Below are 24,868 nucleotides of genomic sequence, written 5' to 3'. Positions count from 1 at the left end.
CCAGTTATTTCTTTTTGCTGCATCTATGTTCGAAATCCATGACACAACACTCCAGCGTTTTAGGGCAGGGGCTGAGAACTTTTATATATAAAGATACAGTATAAATGATCAGCAAACAGCAGTATCTGTACAGTTGTAATAGAACTACAGCCCCCTAGAGGGTGCTGTTTCTTAAGAAATGTGAGAGGGTTACTCTCTACTCTTCAGAGTGCTTGCACTTGGGAGAGCCCTGGAATTCACTACTGTATATTCAAAGGAATATTTCCAGATACAAAATATTTGGAAACAAAACCTCTTCCCTAAAAAAAAAATATTAGGGCCCAATTCTGCAGTATGCTCAGCACCATTTAATGTCCACTGGCCCCAATCCTGTACCCACAGATGTCAGTGGCAAAGCAGCCATTAACCCCAACAGAAGCAGGACTGGCCCCATTGATAGGAGTGCAGGTAGAAGCGCTCTGCACCTTGCAAGATTGGCCTGTAGAGGATGGCAAGTCCAGGGAAAGGGAAATGTTTCCTTTAATCTTAATCCTGTGCATGGGGAAATGTAGCACTCATAAAGCAATCCATTATAGCACTGACTAGAGAGGGTGGTAGAGGGAGGAGGAGCACAGAGAGCTGGAAGTTTGCTAGAGGTTTCACTGGGTACTGTGTGCTTGTAGCATCTTGGGGAAAGTGTCAGAAAGGGACTACAAAGTTTTGCTAAGCCTGTCATGGAATGAAGAGAGATGGCCATGGAGGGCTCAGAGACAGGGGCCCTCAAATGGGGATGGGTCGGACAATCAGCTAAATGTCTAGGTGCCAGTTGAACTTTGGATTTGCTAACTGTTAATTCAGACTCAAGAACTAAATTAGTTTAATACATTTGAGGAATCTTTACTTGGACACATTCAGCGGCAGTATAAAAGCATCAAAGTAAGAGGGATGAGAAATGAATCAACATTATTTTGCACTTGTACAGCATCTTTTATCTGGGGATCTCAAAGTGTGTTACCGTGTGGGTCAGTATCATTATCGCCATTTTATGGATGGGGAAACTGAGGCACAACAGTGCCCAATGAAACACAGTGAATCAGCAGCAGAACTGGAAACAGAAGCCAGATCTCCTAACTCCCACTTTCCAGCTCGGACCACAAGACAATATTGCCTGCCCAGCTAGAAGAAATTCAAAACATCCTTTTGTTCATTTTCCAGTGGCTTAGGGGACCCTGTCAGTAGAAGTACATGCCTCAAAGTTTACATGCAAAGGAAACATTAATTTTGCATTTTATTTTTTGGGCCAGTGGGATTTTTTGATGTACAAAAGAGCCCCGAAAAGATATTTTTTCCCCTCTGCTTGTTTCCAAATCTTGGAAACATCAAGAATATTGAACTTTTGACTTCCATGTTTTTAGGCAGACCAGAGGACTCGAATGGAAGCTCTCTCAATCCTTATCGGAACTTTCCTTCTAAATATTCTTCAGATGCTTGAGTTAAATTGTTAGTTTTTTTAATAAGGAAAGTACCCACCCCTGCCCTCAACTGGCTGAATTTTAAATGGAGTGAAAAAGGGTTCTCTCAGTTGCTCAGGTTTCACTCCTTGGTACTGGCCATGTCATAATTCTACTGATTCTCCAGTCATCCACAGAGTGTCTTCCAGGAAAACAGTAGACACAGCTTGAGTTTCTAATGTAAAAGACAACGAAAATTAGAACAATCCACACTTCCTCTTAATAGGCCTCTTTTCAGGCTTCGAATATCATCACTAAAAATAAAAAAGAGGCACAACCCCCTTTTTGTGTCTATGCAGGTCATCTTTAACTTCACACAGTACATAGAATAACCTGTGTTAGTGGGTTAGAATGCCTATGTCTTAAGCTTTCAGCTAGAACAAAAGAATACTCATGTTTTATTTTCGGTATGTTGCCACATTTAACAGAACTCACTGTAACCCTTCAGGCTCTCATATGCATTGAACCAGTTTAAGATAAGTGAGCTTTCATTGACTGTTCAACTTCAAGTGAACATACTGCAAGAGATAATGGCACAAATAAGCTAAAGTCCTGGGAAAACTAGAATTCTCAACTGTACTGTTCATTCTCAAGTTTGGTGGCCTCTAGCATACTTGACAGGTACAACTCAGTCTGAATTACTAGGGCTCTCAGTACTTCCAGCACTTTTTGTTAAGGGTGGTGATGAACTGAAACAACTGGACAATCTTATGCACTCAACCAGCAACCTGAACAAAATATCAACACCTCCTGAAACTTGTCATTCTCTATGTTAGTGCTGTCTGGAGCAAGAATGGTCTTTACCTGTCGACTCAGCCTGACAAGGATGAAATATTATGTAGCTGGAAATAGAATATTACTGAAAAATCTTGTACTTTCCTGGGAGGATCTGAAGAGGCAAAAGATAGAGATTTGAAGCTGTTATTGTTTATGAGAAGCTAGCTTGAGACGGAGGCATATTATCAGATTCTAGATTGACTGAGTATCTTTGTTTTCCATATCCACCAGCTTTGCACTCCATTTGCCCATTACAATGGCTGTTAGGAAAAATTCTAGCTCAAAGCCTTCAATTTTCTTCTGACTTGTTGATTGTGCCATACTTACTTTAAAAAAAGATATGCAAATTTACACAATGGCTTTGAAATAAAAACTAACAAGAGGCTGGCTGAAACGAATTCTGCAGATTTCGAAGGTCCTGAGCTTTGGTGTGTATGAAATCCTAATAAGAATTTTGCTGGTTGTGCCCATCTCTAAAGGTAACATTTGAACCTCTGTCTAAATCTAGTAATTTCAACAAAACAGTTTTGAATGCATCGTTGCATGATTTTACTAGAAGAGCTAGAAATCACATTAAAGTTCTCAAAGACAGACATCTTGCATAATTGCAACAGAATGATCTTGCCACATGCTTCTTTTCTTATTTGATTTAAGCTATTCTGCTGTGTAAATGATATGAAAACTGAGGAGCAACAAGGAGCCCTACCTAAACTGTTCACAATACTGGCAGCATTCATGAGATAAGCCGTAACTGGCAGTGGGTACCATTGCCAAGACAAATCCTGTTTGCTTATCTTTTCTAATTCCACCAGCACTGTATTGGAATTCTGCGCCAGCAGGGAGGTGGGAAGGTAATTTAATTTGTCTTTCTGTCGTGGGTGGCACTGGGATTCCTCTAACTAGTATGCCAGGGGCTGGGGATTGACATTTGTACAATGCTGGAATTCTGATCCACCGCAGTAAAGACAAAACCGTCTTTAACATCCTTTGTTGCCTGAGAAGGCTGACAGGAATATGAGCCTGGCAAAGAATATCCTTTTGGTTTAGAGAAAAGACAACTCATCTCAGGCATATGGGCACTCAGCATTGTGTATCCTGAAACTGGGGTTTCTATACAAGCTGACATAAGCACAGCAAGATTCCCAGACTGCTGAGTGATGCATGCCCATGTGTGAGATGAGAATTGAGCCCTAAATCCTTGCAAGATAATTAGTTTAAGGTGATCTCAATTGTAGTTGAGATATATTGCCACTATTGATTCTAACTGGGCTATAAACGCTGTCCTCCATGTACGTCTTTTGTTCTATTAAACCTGAATCTTGTCACCTGGATTTTAGCAAAACCACCACTGTCACGGGAATAAGAGCTAAATTGGGACTTCCATCTGGTAAATGAATTCTTCTATTGGGTAATTGCCTATGGGGTGATGTTTACAAGAGTCCCTGGAGGTCAGGAAGCAATTTAAATGACACACTTCAGTCAGATGAGAACTGGCATGCATGTGAAATGTCAATCCATTTCCCTAGTGTGCAATCCCCTCTGACTTGAAAAGAGCTAGTTGGGGGATGCTGAGGCTGGGTGAGCATGTTTCAGGTGGTGGAGGAGATGGCCCAGTTGGAGAACTGGGTCATAGAAATTAGTGATGGAAAACGCCTCTTAAATAATCAGACAGCTTGCATGAGGATAAAAGGTCAGAAGCCATTATGGTTAGGAGCTTAGTGAAAACACAAAAGGCTGAGGGAAAAGTTTTCATGAAATGCACACAATTGAAAACTGGAATCCAGCATCTGAAAAAGGAAATAACTAAGGGGCAAGTGGCCATGTGCAAATATGCCTCCCAGAAACTGAGGGCACAAAGAATCTTCCTGATTTAGGAAAGGAAAGGTGTCAAATCATAACGAACGAAAGCCTCTGTCCCCTTGATTTCTTTGGTATGAGATCTTGGAACCATTTCTGAGTCACTCAAATTATGGACTGATCCAACTCCCATTGACAACAATGGGAGTTAGAGCAAGTCTCTTGTAAGGACTGGATCATTTAGGAAGAAGACTCTTATGACAGGGATTATTGAAAAGGATCATTTAATGAGCAGAAGGGCTGACTTGGCAGACTGGAGCAAATAAAGGCATCTCCTGACCAGAGAGTACTGAAAAGGAAAATGCTAGCGCTGAGTGCTCTTCAGTGAGTCATCCAAACTACTGTCTGATGGACAGCATCATAGCATCATAGGCATCTGCAGGCCTTCTGGGTCTTAAAAGGGTTTTGCTGTCCACTTGAAAAGATTAGGGCTGACCACACTAACATCCAGAGGAAGAGAACACAGATTGTACGAAAAGGTTGACTGTAATAGGTTTAGACCAATCATGAATGTTCTGGCTAAGTTTGATAGCAACTTGCACTGAATTATTTGCCCACCCTTTTCACTTGTGAGAGTATCGTCAATTTTAGAATTGAACAGTTTTTCTCCTTAAACTGAAGGTTAAAATTCTTGTCTTTAATATCAAGAAAAAAAAATACTGACAGCCTGAGCCTCCGATGGCACTTCAACCATGGTAGTTAAGAATCCAGCAGATGTACACACACATCAGAAGCATGTTCATAATAAAGAAACCCTGACAGTTCTCAGAGTGATAAGAACTTCAAGACATGGAAATAATCCTAGTGACTGGACTCTCTTGGCAAATCATGTGCAGCATCTGTTTCCACAGATGGAGGAAACTGAGATGCCACAGCAATTTAGTTTGAGATTATATGGCCTGACAAATGAGAGGGAAGCTTTATGATTCCACTAGTTGATAGCTTGTTTTCTAAATGTCCTGGACACCCTGGATTTAGATAACTCTGTAGAAAACAAGAACAGCAGTGATTTGCCAGGCTAGAAGAGACTTTTTTTTAAAAAAAAAAACAACCACCCTATCTTTAGCCTCTTAGAAGTGGACAGACAGAATGGAAGTGCACTGAAACACAGATGGCTTGGAGGTTCTAAGATTACTTTATTGACTGGAAGGAAGATGCTTTTACAGAGATTACGACTTGCAATGCCCCTATTTGATAGGTCAATACTATCCCAACTTGAAGGATGGGGAAACTGAGACATGGAGTCTGTGATTTACCCAAGGTCAAAGCTAGTCTGTGACAGCCAGGGCTGGAACCCAGGCACTGAAGCAGCAAGTCAGGACACCTTCTGGTACCTCAACATTCTTAGCTTATTGATCATCTTTTCTTTTTTCTCTCCCCCTAGTTAGGACTGATTTGTTGTGAACAGTTATTTAGAAGCAGTTAAGGTGATATGTATATTTGTCTGCATAGGAAAGTACATTCTAATCTCTTTTGGAATATCTGTTCCAGGAGCTGCCTTTGCAGCCCAATGAGATTAATCTCCTGCTGCGATGTTAGAGCCCAGAAAGAAAATCACGTTTACATATTGCTCTTTTTGTGGAGGCAAGATATTGATGTCTGACCTCCCTAACCAACACCTCAGATGCTTTGGTGAAGGGCACTTGCCCAGTAGATGTTCCCCCTGTCTGAAATTCACTGCTGGGGTCCACAAGTATTAGGAGTCAGAGCTCTAATCCTTGTTGATGGGAGAGCTTCCAAACTGGCATATCAGTTAGAGCTAGTTTCAGGCTCTTTGTTGAGTTGGGGTACATCAATGCATTTTGAGAGGGTCTGGAGAGTTCTCCGTCAGCATTCAGCAATGGAAGAAAGAAAGGAGAGATGGCACCCTCATCCCCTAGTGCCCTGCTTCTCTTCTAATAGATACAGAGATCATGGTTGAACCTACATCTGAGAGGTAACTGTTTGGTGCAGGAAGTTCAGTGTTTGGGTCAGCAGTCTTGGAGACATGATTGGAGTGCTGATAATGCTGTAGTCTCCTTTTTCTGCCTTGCATCAGATCCACACTAAAATTGGAACGACACAGAGAAGATTAGCATGGTCCCTGCGCAAGGATGACACGCAAATTCGTGAAGCATTCCATATTAAAAAAACAAAAAAAACAAAAAAACAAATCTCCAGTGAGATCAGTCTTTTCTGCCTATCAAAGTACCAGTTAGTACCTGCCTCACTGAAGTTTAAATTATGCCATTAGTAAAGGACATTCCTGTTGACGAGGTTGTAGAGGTCAGAATCCAAAACAACTTGTATTTTCTCATAGAAGATGATATAACAGAAGCATCATCATCACTCCTGCCAAAATAGTCTCATCAGGAGTGTAGAGATATCTGACTTTGAAAAAATAATCAATTATTTGAGGAGGGGCCAAATATTGTCACTCTGCTTTCCATAAAGTTGATGAGATGAAGGCTGGTGTCTTCCATAAAATACTGAACCATGCCTCACAGGCCTTCATTAATAAAGACAGCCACTCTGCACGGATGACTGTTCCAGGTGTCAGACAAACTGACCTTTGTCTTGAGCAGTGAAAAGTTCAAACTACTTCAAGTTCTTCTTCTTTAATAGTGTCTGAAGGAGGCATGGCCAGTCAGATCTCAGATCACCACCCTAGGCGACAAATATGCCCAGAAGGTAGTGCTAGGCTGGAAGTCAGATTAGTCAGTCACTTTACAGATGAGTAGCAATCAAGCAGTGTTTATTTATTACATCTGTACCTGACACAAGACCATTCCTAGAGCATCTCACCTTCTTCAGTTTAAAAAGGGGGCAAAAAAAAGATAGCAGCTGAGGGTCAGAAAGTTGTGAAAAGCATTCTCTAAAAGCTCCCTGTAACGCTCAGGCACATCTGCCCAATCTGTAGCTCAGCTGTAACCATTAGAAAAGTCTCCTGGCTGAAGTGCACTGGTCTCTCTGCAGACCTTCAGAATATAGCATAAATCTTTCCAAAGGGTTCTGGTTCAGTACACAGGTGCACCCCAAAAGAGAAAACTGATTATGGCAACACTCAAAGAACTCTGGAATCAGCTGGCATTTGACACACGTCATGCCTTTCCCACTGGAATCCATAAAAATTGTGTGTTGGGGGAGGGAGGAAAAAGGAGAAAGGAGCCCAGAGACAGCCAATGGTAACATCTGCTGACACATTTATGCACCAAGAAAAGACCTCATCTTCAAACCATGGACGTCTGAGTCTTCTGCCCCAGATGAGTAAGCAAATTCATTCAAGTCTAAATGAGTAAAAGGACCAATCTGGAAGGAATAAATTATTGCCACTTTTTCCTTTTATTTCAGAGAGCCACTAGAAGGGGATGAATTTTCTTAATCACTTGGATCAGAAAAGACAGAGGTCCATGACTATTTTAAGATGGAATGGCTTTCCTATGTACATTACTATGTCTCTAGAACTTAAAAGTGGGAGAATGGGCCAGGTACAGTATTGTCTTACAGTCTCAGAATAAGAGAATACCCTATTCAGGACAATTATCAGGTCTATGCACAAAAGCAAAGAAATGCAGAGAGCTCATAGATGCTCTTCCCTTTCTTCCTGCAAAGTGTGCCTCTCACACCAAGATCAGGTCAGAAAGGTGGAATATGACAATGTTAGGTTTCAGAGTAGCAGCCGTGTTAGTCTGTATTCGCAAAAAGAAAAGGAGGACTTGTGGCACCTTAGAGACTAACAAATTTATTTGAGCAAAAGCTTTCATGAGCTACAGCTCACTTCATCAAAAAGCTTTTGCTCAAATAAATTTGTTAGTCTCTAAGGTGCCACAAGAACTCCTTTTCTTTTTATGACAATGTTGATGTCCCTGTCACTGCTCACTGCAACAAGAGGCTGCTTTGTGGCATCTGAGACCAAATACCCCATTGTCTTTTGCCTGAAAAGTTCAAGATACATTTAAGCTTCTGCCCTTCCTGTCCAACTTGCAATGAACCATTAGTTATTTTTTCACGTTTACTATACTGGAAATGAAAGTTAAAAGGTCACTTGCACTGTTCATACAAACAATGCAAACTGGGGGCAAGAGAAAAAAGAATCATGGCTGGTGATCTGATCTGATCTTCAGTAGCATCTGCCTGTCTGACTAGCTGGAAAAGATTATCACACCCATCTAAAGTAGCAGGATTATCAGAAGGAAATAACTTTTTATCTTGGCTAAACAGCACACTCATTACAATAAATTAACGTCCTTTATACAGTCTCTCTTACAGCCAGTTTCTTGTCAATGCACTTGGAAATATCTCCAAGGTAGTCACTGCAAAATTAGAGCCGACTAATCAAGTAAGCTACCAAAATTCACTATGACAGTAGCTTACATTATACATATTCAGTGCACAGCACTCTAAAGCTTATGTAATGGAAAGGAACTAACAAGACAAGGACCAAATTTACACAATTAGCACAGCTCCATTGACTTAAATAGAACTATGCTTATTTATGCTGAAAAACTGGCCTAATGTATGTTGAGTTCAAAAGATTAAAAAACAAAAACACACATTGGTATACATTGGCATCGAAGTACTGCAGTACTGACCACACATACAGTACAGGATTGAGATTTCATAAACATCTGAGAGGGGCTCACATCCGCAAGACTCAGTGGCTGTCATTTAAAAGTCAACCTTTACTTACAGATTTCCACAGTTACTGGTTGTTTCCTTTTCCAGCTATCAGGGGAAATGCTGATATCCAAGACACCATGCAGTAAAGAATCCTGACTTTTTTTAAAAAATGACACCTGCTGTAACTATGGAATTTGGAACCCTAAAAAGGATGGGTGATTTAGGGGTTCCCCCCCGCCCCGAAACCAGGAACTTAGTGTTAATCAATGGAATTCACTCTGTAAGGCAGGAAATTCTCTCATGAAGGAGGATTTTTAAAGGATCATACATGGGTAACTAATAAGTTCAAGAAAACCATCATAATTTCCTCGTAGCATCTCTTCCAGCTTGTAGCAATAAAGAAATAACTGTTTAATACAGTAAAATAATGTTCTAATGTAAACAGTTTGTTCATCACCTTTATTACAACAAAAAGAAATAATAGAGAATGAAGAAAATGTTAGATACTAGAAACAAACTTTCTCCTGATAAAAACAGTAAAGGCTTGTCTGCTTGACACTATAATTTCCATTGTAAAATCTCAGGGCATCATCAAAGCATCTGACACTAGAAGAAGCCATTTAAAATGAAAACAACAATGGCATATAGGAATGCTGTAGTAGCAAGCACTAAGGGCCTGTTGGCATTAACACTCCACGCCTCTCTTTTTGGAGACAGGTGTCTCGGCTTTCCCATAACACTTCAGATTAAGATCTGGGATGCACATAGGATGCATATTTCTTTCTTGTAACTCCATGAAATAGCAGGTTGCACACCTCTCAGCTTTCTGAGACTTGCTCCTAACTAATGCAGAACCCCACCGTTTTAGGTGATTTTCTTCAACTGCAAAGAGTTCAGGAGGACTTGGGCCAAAGAGCATAATTTGATTTACAGCAGGAAAATGTTTCCATGCTACACTGAAAAAGAAACCCCAATTCCTCAGTGTAGGTTCAGATGCAATTGTCTGTTTTTGAAAATGGTACACTTCTCTTGCATAATTACATGTACATTTCCAGTATATTTGGTGTTAACATAACCCAGTACGCCTGAAAGCATGCACAGTTATAAATATATACAGAAGATGAACTAGCAGAGTGAGACTGCTTTTAAAGCATAGGTACTTTAACATTAAAATGACTGAGGTAACATTACACGAGACAATCCTATTATATTCCTAGAAATCAACAGTTTGATCAGTCATTACATATTATTAAAATTTCTATTTAAAACTATAATTTTTACATCTTACTAAACAAACTGTCACAGACATGTCATAGGTAAAGAAATGCAGTTACAGAATAATGAAAGTTAAATAAAATGTATTGAACATTATTAATACTGTATTTCGATAAATGTCCTCTCCTGAGATAATAAATATAAGCAAAGCCAGAGACGGCAAAGATACAGAATGAACAAGCTTTTCATTTTGAACTTCAATAGTTATTTTGCTAATGTAATTTAGCGGACTATAAACCTATAGGATGAATTTCTGGAACAGCCTGAAGGGATGGAAAAAGCTGGTTAATATCTATACAACTTCATACCACCAAATATTGCTCAACAATGTGGGACAGTACAGTGCAAAATCTACAGTTTTAGCTCTTTAAAATTCCTCCTCTCATGCAGTGTGAACTCCATTGAATAATCAATAGTTCCTGAAAAAAGAGATATATACTCTCTTATTGCAGGACTGGAAAAATGTTAAAGAGACAGGCCTATACACGGATACTGAGGAGGAGACATTATATGGTTAGGTCCCAGTCCTGCAATAATTTCAGTGACCGCAAAGTCACAATTTAAAGAATACATCACAACAGGATTGGTAAAAGAGTATGAAACAAACATGCATTACAACTGAATCTGAAGACATTTCAAGCTACAGATTTCTACTGTTTTTTCAAAAAGAATTTCATTGTTGAATCTAAATAACTACTTTAATACCAAATTTTCAATTCTAAACTTGCAGGAAACACTCAATATACTTACAGGAAAAAACAGCCTGCTAACATTTTAAGGCACGACAAGAGAAAACAATTTTCTTTATGAATATCCATTAAAAATACAGTCAAATACAAGCCAAATATTGGCGAAAGTTCTGCCACATCTATATTTTTGAATGGTAAGCACTTCTGATCACAAGTCACTGGTAACCTCAACAATCGATGATTTTACAAAAAAATCTAACATGCTATTTTGGTCCTCATCTCTCTCCTCAAGTTCAGAATGTGATCAGTCTTTGCTGCCTAAGTATCCAATCCTACTCCCACTGAAATGGGAATCTTTATACTGAATTTAATGGGAGATGGACTAAATTCTAAAGTTAGCCATTTAAAGTACTTAAGATACTGAAAACGGATTCTTCAGCGAAATCAAGATACAAAGCTAGAAAGTCAATTACCAACAAAAAAACCCCCAAACCCTTACTGATTAGTAAAATGATCAAAACCACCAACGTAAATGTTTGCTGCTTTGACCGTCAGATCTCGACTCTCACCTTAATAAAGACAACCCACACATTATTGTGTTTGTATAAAAGATATTTACTTCAATTATCACACCTAGGGTGCTAGTGAATAATAATAATAATACATCATGTGAGTTTCATACAGTGATATTGCTTCTCCATATCATATAGGGACCGTTGTACAGTGCTGAGAACAAACATTATATGGCTAACCAAACAAAGACAGAAGAAACAATGCCATTCTGCTGACGGAGGGAGTACTTCCCTGCTATTGCCAGCCACATAAACTTTTACTTTTATGTTTAAACAAATACCAAGAAATAAAATGTTACAAAAGATGAGTCACAGCAACACAACGTGGGCTTCTCAAAGCTACTTGTACAAAAAAAATGACACTTTTTTGGTCAATTGGTTCTTTGTGAGGATTTTTTTTTAAATTTGTGATTGTGAACATAACAAACAAGCTCTAAAAATGTCTAAGACTTAGTGCGTTACAGAAAAAATATAAAATACTGCTAAAAATGTAAGACACCACAATACACGGGGGTAAAACTGAGCTTATTATTTAAAAACAAAAAAGTTCTCAGGAAAAAGTACACCACTTTATCTGTCTGAGTTCATCTTGTGCTGTGTTAGTAGTCAGGGCATTCATTTCAAAAGTCTGCCCATTATCATGGCAAGTAGTTATTGCACAAATGCAAAGAGTTAATTTCTTAATAAAAATGAAAAGGGACATGAGGGAAACAATTTTAAAAAACAAAAGCACCCCCACTCCCAAACAAGTTAGTCTCAATTTACTTTGGATTTAACGTCCAAATTCACACACTTGACATTCTTGGAGCATTTACAGAGAGTGGGACAGACAGTGCCTGTCTTCTTAAAAGGAACAGCAGAAAACAGCTTTCAACACAGAAATGCATAGACTATTCTGATAGAAATGAAAACCTTTAGCAGAAATTACCTAATAGTTTAATTGTAGGGCCTTTTTCCCCCTCTGCTAGAAGGAGAATGTCACGGCATTGGGAAAAATGTTATTTCTGAAAAATTAATCTGATGTTCTTAGTGGGATGTCCTCAAAACAAAAAAAACGGCAAAGTGCAAGTTTGCTTCCAATCCACAGAAGAGGTGATGCGCCATGCAACAATCACAGCTCCTTACATCTTTGCCTTCTGTAAGGCTCTTTTTGCTGGGCCAGTGCTGGTTCAGTGCTTACTGATGGCCCTTGACATTGTCCCCCAAGCAGACACATTCCCCTCTCATATAAACAGGGCTATTTCTAAAGCAACATTTCAGTTGTTGTTTAAGCAGCTCTCTCTCTCTCTCGAACTGTTACCTACCCACAGAATGCTTGTCTTAATGTGTTTCTACATTGCAAAGAAACCAAACAACTCTGTCAGCACAGATACAAATTTACAACTAGTATTTTCATATTTCATACCAGGAAAAGTTGTTGCTGCACAAGATTGTTTTGACCAACTTCATGTGTAAGAAAAAATAGTTATGAATGCAGAAATCAAAACACGTGCCAACAAAGACGAACATCGTAGGAACCCAGTCTCTCTTGTTTTAAAGTAATACTCTTGAGCAGTTTGCAATGTACCTTGACAAAGGGATATTGCATCTTCATGAAATCTTAACAGAGGCTCTAGGAGGCTTAGGGTATTTTTTGTCTCTCTTTATATCGGAGTCTCTTCCCTCACAACTGAGTCTTTTTAATCTCAATACTAAATGGTTTTTAATATTTAAATACAAATATTTAGTAGACATTTATACAGAGTCCTTTTTAAGTGGATTACTCCAGAAAACACAACATATTGATATGGGTATTGATCAGTCAAGTACATGCCAACCCATCCAATTCCCAGAATAGGTCAATTTTTCTAAACAGAACAGAATAGAATGAGTTTGGTGTGCTGGACCATCTATGTCCATGTAAGCAATAAAAAGTGATATGTATACTTCTGTTGTGTATATATAAAAATCTCTGAAAGGCATTTTAAAGTAATCTCACTAGAAATAGGAAAGACCAGAATTTTGTTTTGTTCTAATGATGAAAAACTTTTATATAATTAGACATATGTTGCTGTGTAAAGAGCGAGTTTTAGAAATAAACAAAGGCTAGCTAGTACTGACTGAGGAGGTAGGAGTGTGATGTAGAGGACAAAAACCCTATTCTTCACTAGTCCCAGTTAGACTGGAATGACCTTATGGCGTATCACCATTTGAAGACGATATGGCTAAGGAAGTTGAAATGAACACGTTATGTGCATATTTTAAAGTTATGTAAGAACATGGTAAAAGTTAGCCATAGCTGGAGATCACATGGGTGCTTGACCAATCAAGTTTTTTAAATGCTCACTGAGAGACCATTAGTATGATTTTTGAGAGACTCTTGTTATGAGTGTAAGAGACATTGTTGCACAATGGTGGACTATTTATTCCAAAATTTCATCATGCAAATATAACCACTGTGAATATACTCTTCAGTCACCTGAATCCTCCTAGAGTAAAGCTTACATTTGCCTACATTGGGTGTACAGGGTGTTAGCTCCTAAATATAAAACTAGAACTTCTATTGCACAAAGCTTTAAATGCACGGTAGTATTGAGTGCTTTTTATCAAAGGGACCAGTAACCCAGGGCTACGGAAATGTGCCTTGACTGGTCTTTTTTTCAGAAATAAAAAGTAGGCTTTTGCGTGTGCTGAGGTCTAGGTCACTGTGTGCTAGGTCACTCTCGAGGAAGAGATGAGGAGAGAAGGCACCGTATCTTTCTGATTGCAGGGAGTTTGATAAATAGCACGTTTTATGAAAGACGTACAGGCTAAACACTGCTAGGAAATTGTGTGATAATATTGCTTAAACTAAAAACATTTCAAAATAATCTAAAAACATCCCCCCGCAAAGAACAAACAAACAAACAAACAGGAAATCTGTGACCTTCTTCATTCCCAGGGAGGATGAAAAAGGAATGGAAGCCTCTTATGGAGGGGAAAGTGGGGAGAGACAAAACCCACCCGACAGCACAATATAGTCGTGTTGCTTATTCTTCACCTGCCCTCCTTTAAGCTAGTTTACCTAGAACACTTACTGTATATATTATACTCGCTATTCACAGGTAACTAGGTGCTTTGGAAACACTTTTTTTTTTTAAAGCTAATTAATTTACACACAAATAATACATTAAAATAGCAGTAAGGGTCTAATGGAAACTAACAAAAGCCAGAGAAATGCAGAGTGAACCCTGACTGAGTACCAGTCTTATAACACATGGAGATCTATTTTTTTTTTAGTCCCACATATGTAGGATTGGATTTATAAAGCCAGTTAAATGCTTAGTTTTTTAAAAATATATTGCTCCTTCAAAGTAATCAAAGTCCCGTGAGGAACTTACAATATGCAATTTCAATTAGATACACCTCAGGAGTAGAATTTTCAGCCTGCAGGGGCACCAGAGGTGAACTGCTGGTTTTGTCACTTGGTTTAGTTTACTGAAAAATTCTTCCTTTTTTAAAACCTACCAATATACAGAGTTTGCAAAATAAAAATCATTTTTGTAAAGGAGGGAACGCTGCTCCCTTTAACTGACCATACTGTATGTAGGCATAACAGCTCATATTGTACATGTAAGAGTGCTTAGTGCATGAGGTTCCCGATAGCCATTTCAGGGCAAAACTTATTTACACACAGTTACAGGGTGAGTTTAGGACGTGATTTCATCTTTAGTTCTAAATTATCTAGCTTTTGTACATTTCAGCCAGACCCTTGACATTACTTTTGTGTATTCTAAATGTGAACTTTTTATTTTTCATGTTAATTAAACCTGCATGGCCAAACAATCTGATCCCTCAAAAGCCTGCAGTCACTTTCTTGCAACGTGGATTTAGCCTAGCAAGTGGGAAAATGGCACTCTATGCATTAATATACACATTAGCATGTAAATAACATTTTTAAACCTGCCATCCACCCATGCCCCAAAGCATATAATTTACCTGATAGACTATAGCAATTCCTTACTGAGCCACTAAGGCCTAAATTGTAAATATGCTACATATTTAGGAACTTTTCCAAACAGGAATAGTGTAAGTATACATGTTTAAAAACTTTAAAAAATGCATATTATTGACCCGCACAACTAGAAGGTGATAACACAATTAACATATTATTATTGTTACCAATAGAAAGATTGTGCTGTTGCAAACATTACCACAAAATTACACAGTAACTATGCAAAGAACTCCTGTCACCATTACTTCAGGAAATTCTTGGGATTCTTCTCCACTTTCTGTGGATCTTTGGATGAGTACTTTACTTGGTAGTACAAATATCTCCAAAAATAAAATGAACAGCCATAGATATGCCTCTGATGGATGGAGTGGGGGAAGTGGGGCAGCAGTTAGTATTTATAGTAGTTTCCTAATATGACTGTTTGTCATTTAACTTTTATATGGTCAGGGCTCACTTGACTGTTTCAGTTTAATAGAGAAACTGAACTGATACAGCAAAGTCACCAGATTTAGTAATAGAAAGAATCTAGAAAGAGCTCTAGATTGCGCTCTTGGACACGCATTATTTTGACTAAAGTCAATGAGAGTTGCATGCTTGTATGATGGCAAAACTTGTCCTTTGGCAAACATCGGTCAAAAAATAAAAGATTAAATAATCAGAGTATAATTTTAAAGTAGATATTGTTTCTTCTACACATTTTTGTGCCTGAACATGCTCATGAATGGTGATGAACTGACAACCCTGGTGACTCAAGTCCATTTTTTACCCACACAACAGGTTCAGCAGTGCACGCTTTCCCCTCTCCATCAGCGGGCCTTGGGCCTGACATAGAAGGGGCGAGAAGGGTGTTTAGTCTCCATGGCCAATCAATTCTTGGCCTTTACAGAGGATGCTAATAAGGGTACCAATTAGTAAAAAGTTGTGTGGTTAATTTTTGGGACGTGAACACTTCTCTACGAGGAACTGACCTGAGACCAAATAATTTATTTCACATATGCCAAAGAACAAGGTGAAATTCATCACTGTGCTGAGGGTCATCACAAAACCAAAGCACCACTTAAGATATATTTTCAGGGCTTAACTGGGTTTTTAAGGACTACAGGAGCCTATAGTTGACCCTCCCCAAAGGAGGGTCTTTTAATCATTGTATATTAATAGGATATGGCATATTGCATTACACACAAAATTTAGCAGCTCAGATACTGGGGTGATAAAGGCCATAAAAGTAAGTACCTGGATACATATGGTAACAATGGATTTATTTTTCTTAAAGTCTATTGTTACATATATTTAATACATGGTTTATTCAATATTAACTATATTAAAGCCATAAAATGAATAGGGAAGGAAAATAAAACAATTTTTGATGAATAATACATACCAAACTCTTATATAGTACTTTTCATCCATAGATCTCAAAGCACTTAACAAAAGAGGTCAGTATCACGATCCCCATTTTACTGATGGGGAAACTGAGGCACAGAGAGGCAGTGACTTGGCCATGGTCACCCCAATGACGGAGCCTAGAATGGAACCCTGCTCTCCCAGGCTCATGTTTATTTTCATTATTTAAAGTAATTTGGAGTTATATTTTAAGTTGTTTGGTACTTTTTGAAAATCTTGTATTTATACAGAATTTTTTACAGGCTCTTTAATTTAAAACTGTTTGATTATATGTATGACATGGAGGAAAACATGTTAGTGCTTGGCTAGAGGGACCACAGAAAGTGCCATGGAAACTGGAAGGCCTAGCATAATAGTAAATTAAACTGAATGCTGTGTTTTACACTTGTTATGTCTGTATAAGTTAACTGTGGGAGATCAGATATAAGCAGCCTGTCTTGTTAGGGGCTGAACAAATAATGAAGTCAAAGGAAAGACTTTCCATTGACTTCAATGGACATAAGATTAGGCCTTAGACCAAGTGACACCTCTTGTTCCTCTCTCTCTCTCTCTCTTACGATCTCCATGAAATCCTCAGAATTAGAACCTATGGAACTCAAGTACTGTATATGGAGTGATTTTAAGATCCAGTATACATAGAGATATACCTGGGCTGTAATATAAGCAAGAGAGATGATTTAAAGAACTCACTTGCTTAAAAGAAAAGCAAAGATAGAAAAGAGAAGGAACAAATGGACCCTCCATCTGCATGTCAAAAATCTTTATGAATGTATTTATTCATTGTATTTGCAACGAATCACTTTGCTACATAACACTGTTGATTTCTTAGCAACCCCGCTAAAGGCATTAGTCCGTATTACTAATGACATTTCAGTTTAAATGAGGAAGCTGTTTTGGATTTAAGTGCAAAAATGCATCTGAAACCAATTACTTTTTTGGTATTTTTATAATTTAAATATGGTCAAAATGTTTTTCCATTTCTAAACTACCAAGTTCTTGCCAAGAGCAATTTTTTTCATTTTATAGCAGAGTTCTAAAACCCTTGAAATTAGGGATTTTAAGATGGAAACTCTGACAGACCCTGGACTGCAGCATTGCTAGTGGGGACTGCTATTTTTTTTTTAATCATATTTATCACATTATTCTGTCAGATTTTCCCCTAACTCTAATTTATTTAAATTAATCAGCATTATAATTTCACTTGAGCTAACACTGGGATGACGCACTTTTCCTCTAGATCGCTGTTTTCACTTTTAAAAGATAGCAAAATGGTAATATTTTAAAATAATGAGGACTAGAGAATATTGCATAGAATTCTGTAGTGTTCATTAACCCCTTCTCTGTAGCGTCCCCACATGAAGGTTACGTTAAAAATTAATGCAAAAACCTCTTAGCTAATGAGAAAGGCATGCGATTTTTACTTTTAGAGATATCTTATTCTAGTAAAGAGCTTATTATTAAACAGCTCATTTGACAGATGATATGGATAGAACACACCAATGCAAGGCTCCTTAAGGAGTGACTCTACCCACAAAGTCTATTTATAAATTTTGCAGGAGTGCAAGCTAAACTAAAATGATTGAGTTCCATGGCATTCAATAGCTACTCTAACAAAAGAAAAAGGGTTTTGTTATCAGTAAGAAAATCTTGTGATTCCATGGATAAAGGAAATCGTATTTATAAAAATGGAACAATTATAATCAACAGGCATGCTTCATCCGCTCTCCATTAACACAATAATAAAAGAGACCATCACACTTAGTTAAATCTCAGTATTGTCCTCTCCTTTTTGCACTACCCATCCAGAGATAAAAATGACAGAATTTTACCTGCAGTATAAAAATATTGGTTAAAACAGCCTGAGGCCTATCCCTCCATTGCTTTAGAGAAAGTCTGAACTGTAAACAGAAACAAAGGTTTTTAAAAAATGCTTTTAAAGAACATAAAAATGGAAACAGTCTGCAGAAAACCTGTAATGCTAGAGACATATATGCATGTTCATCTATCTGGAAAAGTACTAAACAGCATGCCTTCAGCAAGTGCTCGCTTTTCAGTCTTTTTAACTCTATAAAACAACTATGCATAGAGAACAGCCCCACAACCTTTCACCTTTGTTACTCTCAACTAATCAATGACTGAAAAGCATTGAAGAGTCCAACTCTTTTTACATTACTTCTCCAGTAGCTTTTTATCAAGTAATGAAGACTAGGAGTGTAATACTAATTTTCCTAACAACATTAATTTCAAACATACTTCATTAGCATGAAGAAATATAGCTAAAAATCATTCACCACAGATGCAATTTAACCCTTTTTCAACCAGGGAGGTCTTGCCAATTTGGAAAACTAGTAAGGAAAAAAATCTCCAAACAGGAGAGTAAGGTAAGGTATCTGACAAAGAACTGTAACGTGATTCCTAATTGGAAGTCTGGAGTCATCCCAATGGCATTCTAATAGTTATACATACTTTTTACCTATGACATTATGCATGAAATGACAAAAGGAACTAAAGCATTAATAAAGTGCCAAAATATAGGGAATACCAAGAGCATTTTATCTGACTAATTTTATAATAAATACTGATGACAACCCTTGGCAGAATGGGGTGACTTATGAATGCTGTCTTCATTCAACAAAATTCTATGCATTTTAAGTGGTATAATGGAGTTTACAGTTAACTGTTAGTGTTATAAAGGAAACACATCCTCTACAAGAGAGCTACAAATACGCTTTTTGAAAACTGACATAGCATTAACAAAAATAAGCAGACACTTTTGAGTGTTTGGCTCCTCTAATGTAATTAGCAGAAACCTGAAAACTACAAAACGAAAGAACAAAAAGGATACTTTTGAAGGCACTTAAGTATTGCTTATCAAGAAGAGAGATTAACCCTTAATGCTGCATTTGGGTTCATGCTGTAAATAAAATTTTGCTTTCAGTGACAGCTCTCAGTAAGCATTATTGAATGCAATAAAGACACACACTTATTCCACAACAGGTCTGGGGACCTTAATTAAGCAAAATAATAAATAGAAGAAAAAAAAACACCCTACAAGCAAGCAAAATTTAACCACTTGACTGCATCAAGCACCCAGATCTCAACCTGATAGAAACAGAGGGTGGCAACGCATGGCAAATATATTGTTCTAAAGTAAACAAAGGAAACTGATTAAGTTAGAATGTAAGAAAATATCAAGAAAATATAAGAAAATTAGAAATTCTGTCTCTTGGCTGAACTGAAGATGTTTATATTTTGTTATTACTCATGTTCAGGTACATATATTTGAATGGAACACACATTCATAAACAGAGTTGTATTTTATAAATCAAATCAAAACATTTGCTTGTAAGGAGACACTGTGGTGAACAGAAGATTTCTAATGGTAATGTTTTGATTTACCATGTCGTTTGCTGGAAGTTTTCTCAGCCAAACTTTATGTCCCTATAAAGAAGTCACAGTGATTCTAGATGGTGCGATCACATGTTCCAAATTTTGTCTTCGCTCACCACAGAAAGGGCCAGTTGCTGTCTCTGTTTATCAAATTTGAGTTGTGCACCACAAGCTAAATCTCTGGTTACCCAAGCAGGTAATTTGAAATGACTGTAACAGTAAAAACAGTTAAATAAATCTCTGCCTTTCAGCCTCCTAGAGCCTTCTTTTCGTGTTCATGAAAAGGCTATTTTTTTTTTTTTTTAAAGTGTAGTGACTCTTAATTTGTGAAAACTTGAACTAAGTGCTGCTGTTGCACGTTGAGACTGTAAATGAAATACATAATTTCTAAAACATCATGCAAGAAATGTGGGTTCACATCGTACAGTCAAAGTCCTACTAGTTAATTAATACAAGCACACTGAGGTGTAATATTGGGAGCATACCTTTAAAATTGGAACTCCTCTCCCCACCCCCCAAAATCAAAAAAGTAATATTAATTAAACTTAAAAAGTAATGAATGCACCATTAAAGTGTCATCAAAAGATGCTGACCTAAGACAAAGGTTTCAATGATACACAATACGGTCAAAAAGTCTTCAATCAATAATATACAGTATGACAACTACATCTTGTAAATTATACCCAATACTGCCGGCAGTCTATCCCTCTAAAGAATATTTGCCCCCTTTCATCCCTTCCTAACAATCAGATAATAAAATACAGCACCTATAAATAAGCAAAAAAAAAAAATATATATATATATACCGAAATCATCTATTGTTAGTTTTAAAGATATGGCAATAAAGGAGTCTAAATTAGCAAACTTGTAGAAGCCATAACTGATAAAACAGCTTATTGAAAAAAGGTGGCAGTAATGCACTCTATGTGTGCACAAGTACATAAGAAAATACACAGACGTATAAAATTGCACGCACACACTCACGCACACACATCCTTCCACACACCTCTATGCTCACGCATATACATATAGACAACAGGAGGAGTCAGAGACAAGTGAGAATTTGATTTGTACTTTGATCAAAAGTTTTACGCTGTGCATAAAATAATCTGAAGGGCGGAATAGTCTGGACTGGGATTCAAGAGCATGAATATTTTGGTTTGGAGTTTGGGCTATTTACATCTTGGTCACAGCCCATCTGATACCTGCAACGTATTCTTTTTCTACACAAACAAACTTCCCACAAACTAAAACATTTAAATCAGTGCTTGTGGTGGGAAGAGAGTCAGTAAATGGCTACCTATTGGAGGAAGACATCTCTTCATCTGAGGCAGGCCCAATTCCTTCTTCGTGGTGTGTGACATCTGTTACACATGTAAATGAAACTTTAACTGATTTCAGGTTAGTTGAATGCTACAGGTTGTAAAATATGTCCCCAGAGCTGCAGGCTGAAATGTTACTGGCCAACTTTTTTCATTTCTCTTTCTTTAACAAAAAGGTACTAGATATACCACAATTCAAATGAAATGATCAAGTACATGCTATTCTAAGTTGTCTCCTAAACCTCCTGGATATGAGGTCTGATCAGCGTGCTCTGTGGTTAGAGGTTAAAAAGCAGATTATAAAATACCTAGATTCAGATTTTTTTTTTGTCCTGATTTGGCCTAAAATGGAGTGTATTAAACAAATTCTGGTCTGCAAAAGACCAGAATCAGTTAAAGCTATGAAACAATGTGCACTACGTGTCAATATTCTATTTCACTTACAAGAAAACACTAAGTCAGCTACCACAAATTAAGATATTTTCCTGATGTGACTTTTTTTGTTTTGTTAAAAAATATGTGGAGTAAATGTGTTTTTTTTTTAATTCAAAGTTTCAAACAACACGATTCTTTTCTTTTCTTGAAAATATTTAGGAATCCAAACTAGTGTGTTTAGAGTCGGTTGACTGTGCAATCTCTTAGTGGCAACTGAACAGCTACAAAAAACTTCTTATTTTTCCTTTTTGAAAAATCTCCCCTTTTTTCCTGGTTTAAGAAGATAATAGTGTATTATCGCTCTGTAGCCATTAGATGGCAGATAAAAAGCCCCCTTTAAATATGTGGGTTTGATTTTTTTTTTTATGTTTTTGTTTTTTTAAAGCCCACACCAAAGAGGAGGGCACAAGGCAAAGCTGTATGAGTTATTCCAGAAATTGTGGAAATCACTTAGGGCATTAATAAAAACACTTCAGGGTACAAAAAAGCTTGACCACACATTTCAGTTTTCTTCCTTGAAAACACAAACATAAATTGGGCTTAACGCTCCTTTTGTTTTCTATATGCACCTTGGCCTATGGCGTTTTTGCCCTGTGGCCTGCAGGGCGGTAAGTGCGCAACACAATAAAACCAGTAGAGGTCCAGTTTAACTTTCCCAGCTCTCTAGAGTTGGGTGAGTTTAATCTCAAAACTCCCATTCGACGGGCTCTTCTCGACTAGCGGCCTTCTCTAAACGGTGTATTATGTTGTTCAAGTTTGCTGCTTTCTTTTTCCTCAAGGTGTTGTCCCGCGTGTTCTTGGACCTTGCTGCCTCGGAAAAGCTGAATAAACTCTGAATAGAGTTGGCTTTCTGTGAGCCTGCAGCCAATGTGGAACTTGTACTTGGCACACTCAACATTTTCTCGGAACTTTCTTTTGACTTGAAGGAGCTCTCCCCTGTAAGGACTGAGGTGGAGGCAGCTGAGGTAGAGGCATCCTCTTCTGTAGCAGAGTTTGGCATTGTCTCCAGAGTTTCTCCTGAACTTTGAGACCCTGGCGGAGAACTCTGACGTGGTGCTTTGAGCCTACCCTCATCATCAGTATCCTCCAGGCTCTCCATTCCCAAATGGAAAGACTCTGTTTTCTCTGATGTTCTGGCATCTTGTGGTACCTCTTCCCCCGCTTCAAAAGCCAACTCTGCTTGCCCTCCCTGAGACTTTGTGGTTGCATTGCTGTACTCGTCCGCCTCCAGACCACTTTGCTTTCCTTCAGGTGGGCCTTCTGTGTCCACACCATCACAACTGTCTCCCTCAGAGCTGTGAACCGCCCTGCTGCTTCTGGCTGAAGGAGAGTCACTTGATCCAGCCTGGCTCTGACTTCCTGCTTGGATTTCTTCAATGAACAGCTCTCGACGGATGCGAGATCTAGAAGACACGATAACAGAACGATAAATTTGGTGCTAGCCATTCATAATCATAGACCACAGTAATATGGTCCAACTTACAAAGTCCATATCCATATAGAAACTCTCCCAAAGTGCAACAGGAAGAGAAAGGGGATGTCTGGATCTGGGTTTTGATTTGCACCCCATTTTTACTTTGGGTAATACTCACAACATGCCAAAATTTAAGAGATTTAAAGAGAAGTTGATCCAATAAAAGATATTACCTCACTCACTTTGTCTCTCTAATATCCTGGAACCAACACGGCTACACCACTGCATATATAATTGTTGTAAATCCGATTCCTTCCGACTGTTCAGTTCAATAATTACCTCACACTCTATGCAAAGAGTGTAAATTTAACTTTCGTACAGGTAACAGAATTGTTCTAGAATGACAGTGTGTTAAATCATAAATAGACTTTCTAGTTTAGTTAAAACAATACTTGTTGCTGTTAGGATATAGATATTCAGGCCAGTCTGCAAAGGCCTGTACTTTAAGAATTTAGGTGTATTCTTATCACTTGGCTAGTTCTAGAGGTATAAAAGAAAGAATCAAAATCACTGTCTGCTGGTGTAAGGGCCTTCTCTCCCTGTGACAGTCTGAGGCCCTGTTCTTAGGCTAAGGCCTTTGGCTAAGCAGCAGAGGCAGCCATAAGCTGGGAAGTGAACAGTCACATCCTCACATTCCAAACTAGTCACATTGAAATAAGGTGCTATTGGGCTGTTAGGCACTATCAGGACAGAATTGTATTCCTATCACCTCCAGAGAAAGGGAAGTGCCTAGAAAATGTAAAAGGAAACTTAGTTTGATAGCATCCTGTCTGGCAAGAACTCACTTATCAATAGCTGGGATGTGAAATCCTCACTTCTGTATTGTCTTGTCATTATAGTTCCCACTTTGCTATTGTTTGTCTGTATAATCTCTGTTTGGTTCTGTGATTGTTCCTGTCTGCTGTATAATTAATTTTGCTGGGTGTAAACTAATTAAGGTGGTGGGATATAATTGGTTACATAATCATGTTACAATATGTTAGGATTGGTTAGTTAAATTTCAGGAAAATGATTGGTTAAGGTATAGCTAAGCAGAACTCAAGTTTTACTATATAATCTGTAGTCAAGGAGGAAGTGGGTGGGTGTGGGTGAGGGAAATGGGAGCAGGGAATGGGGGTAAGAAAATTGGAATCATGTTTTGCTAAAGGGGGAAATGGGAACAGGGAATGGGAGTAAGGAAGTTGGAATCATGTTTGGCTAAGGGTAGGAATGGGAACAGGGACACAGGTGTAAGGCTCTGTGGTGTCAGAGCTGGGAAGGAGGATACTAAGGAAGGAAACTGGAATCATGCTTGCTGGAAGTTCACCCCAATAAACATTGAATTGTTTGCACCTTTGGAATTCGGGTATTGTTGCTCTCTGTTCATGCGAGAAGGACCAGGGAAGTAAGTGGGTGAAGGAATAAGCCCCCTAACAGTTGCTTTAGGAGAACTTCAATCCAAGTTACGCACATGCTGACATTTCCAATTTTACAGGGTCATACGTGGTTTATAAAGGGGATCAAGAGACAAGCTCATAAAGATCTCCCATTCTCACTGGAATCTCACTTCTGAGAGCATGAAGCTTCAAAGGGGAATTAGAGGGGAAACAATTTATAAACACCAATAACATT

The 24,868-nt window shown here is 38.2% G+C and overlaps 1 protein-coding gene, 1 long non-coding RNA gene and 1 other non-coding gene across 12 annotated transcripts in view; 2 read left to right on the top strand and 1 right to left on the bottom strand.

Moving 5' to 3' along the window:
- The window catches only part of CUX1 (cut like homeobox 1), a 402,508-nt gene that overhangs the window by 35,838 nt on the left and 341,802 nt on the right, over window positions 1-24,868 (bottom strand). For 8 of the 10 annotated variants that reach the window (XM_073315641.2, XM_073315642.2, XM_073315643.2 and 5 more), the window contains one exon: window positions 10,027-23,186. The exons of the other annotated variants lie outside the window; for them this stretch is intronic. In XM_073315641.2, coding sequence (XP_073171742.2) covers window positions 22,469-23,186 — 718 coding nt within the window. In that variant the 3' untranslated portion in view covers window positions 10,027-22,468. Of the gene's footprint in view, window positions 1-10,026; window positions 23,187-24,868 lie in introns of those variants that run through there. 10 annotated transcript variants of the gene reach the window in all.
- LOC144929524 (uncharacterized) overlaps window positions 1-24,868 on the top strand; it is a 169,614-nt gene that overhangs the window by 91,610 nt on the left and 53,136 nt on the right. The gene's annotated exons all lie outside the window — the stretch shown is intronic.
- Window positions 6,147-6,252, top strand: LOC140899909 (U6 spliceosomal RNA). Its single transcript, XR_012155496.1, has one exon. It is a non-coding gene; the product is annotated as a U6 spliceosomal RNA (small nuclear RNA).

Source organism: Lepidochelys kempii, chromosome 17 (assembly GCF_965140285.1).
Source record: "Lepidochelys kempii isolate rLepKem1 chromosome 17, rLepKem1.hap1, whole genome shotgun sequence".
Classification (NCBI taxonomy): domain Eukaryota; kingdom Metazoa; phylum Chordata; order Testudines; family Cheloniidae; genus Lepidochelys; species Lepidochelys kempii.
The sequence above is the reverse complement of the archived record's forward strand: the minus strand, read 5'-3'. Positions and strand labels throughout refer to the sequence as shown.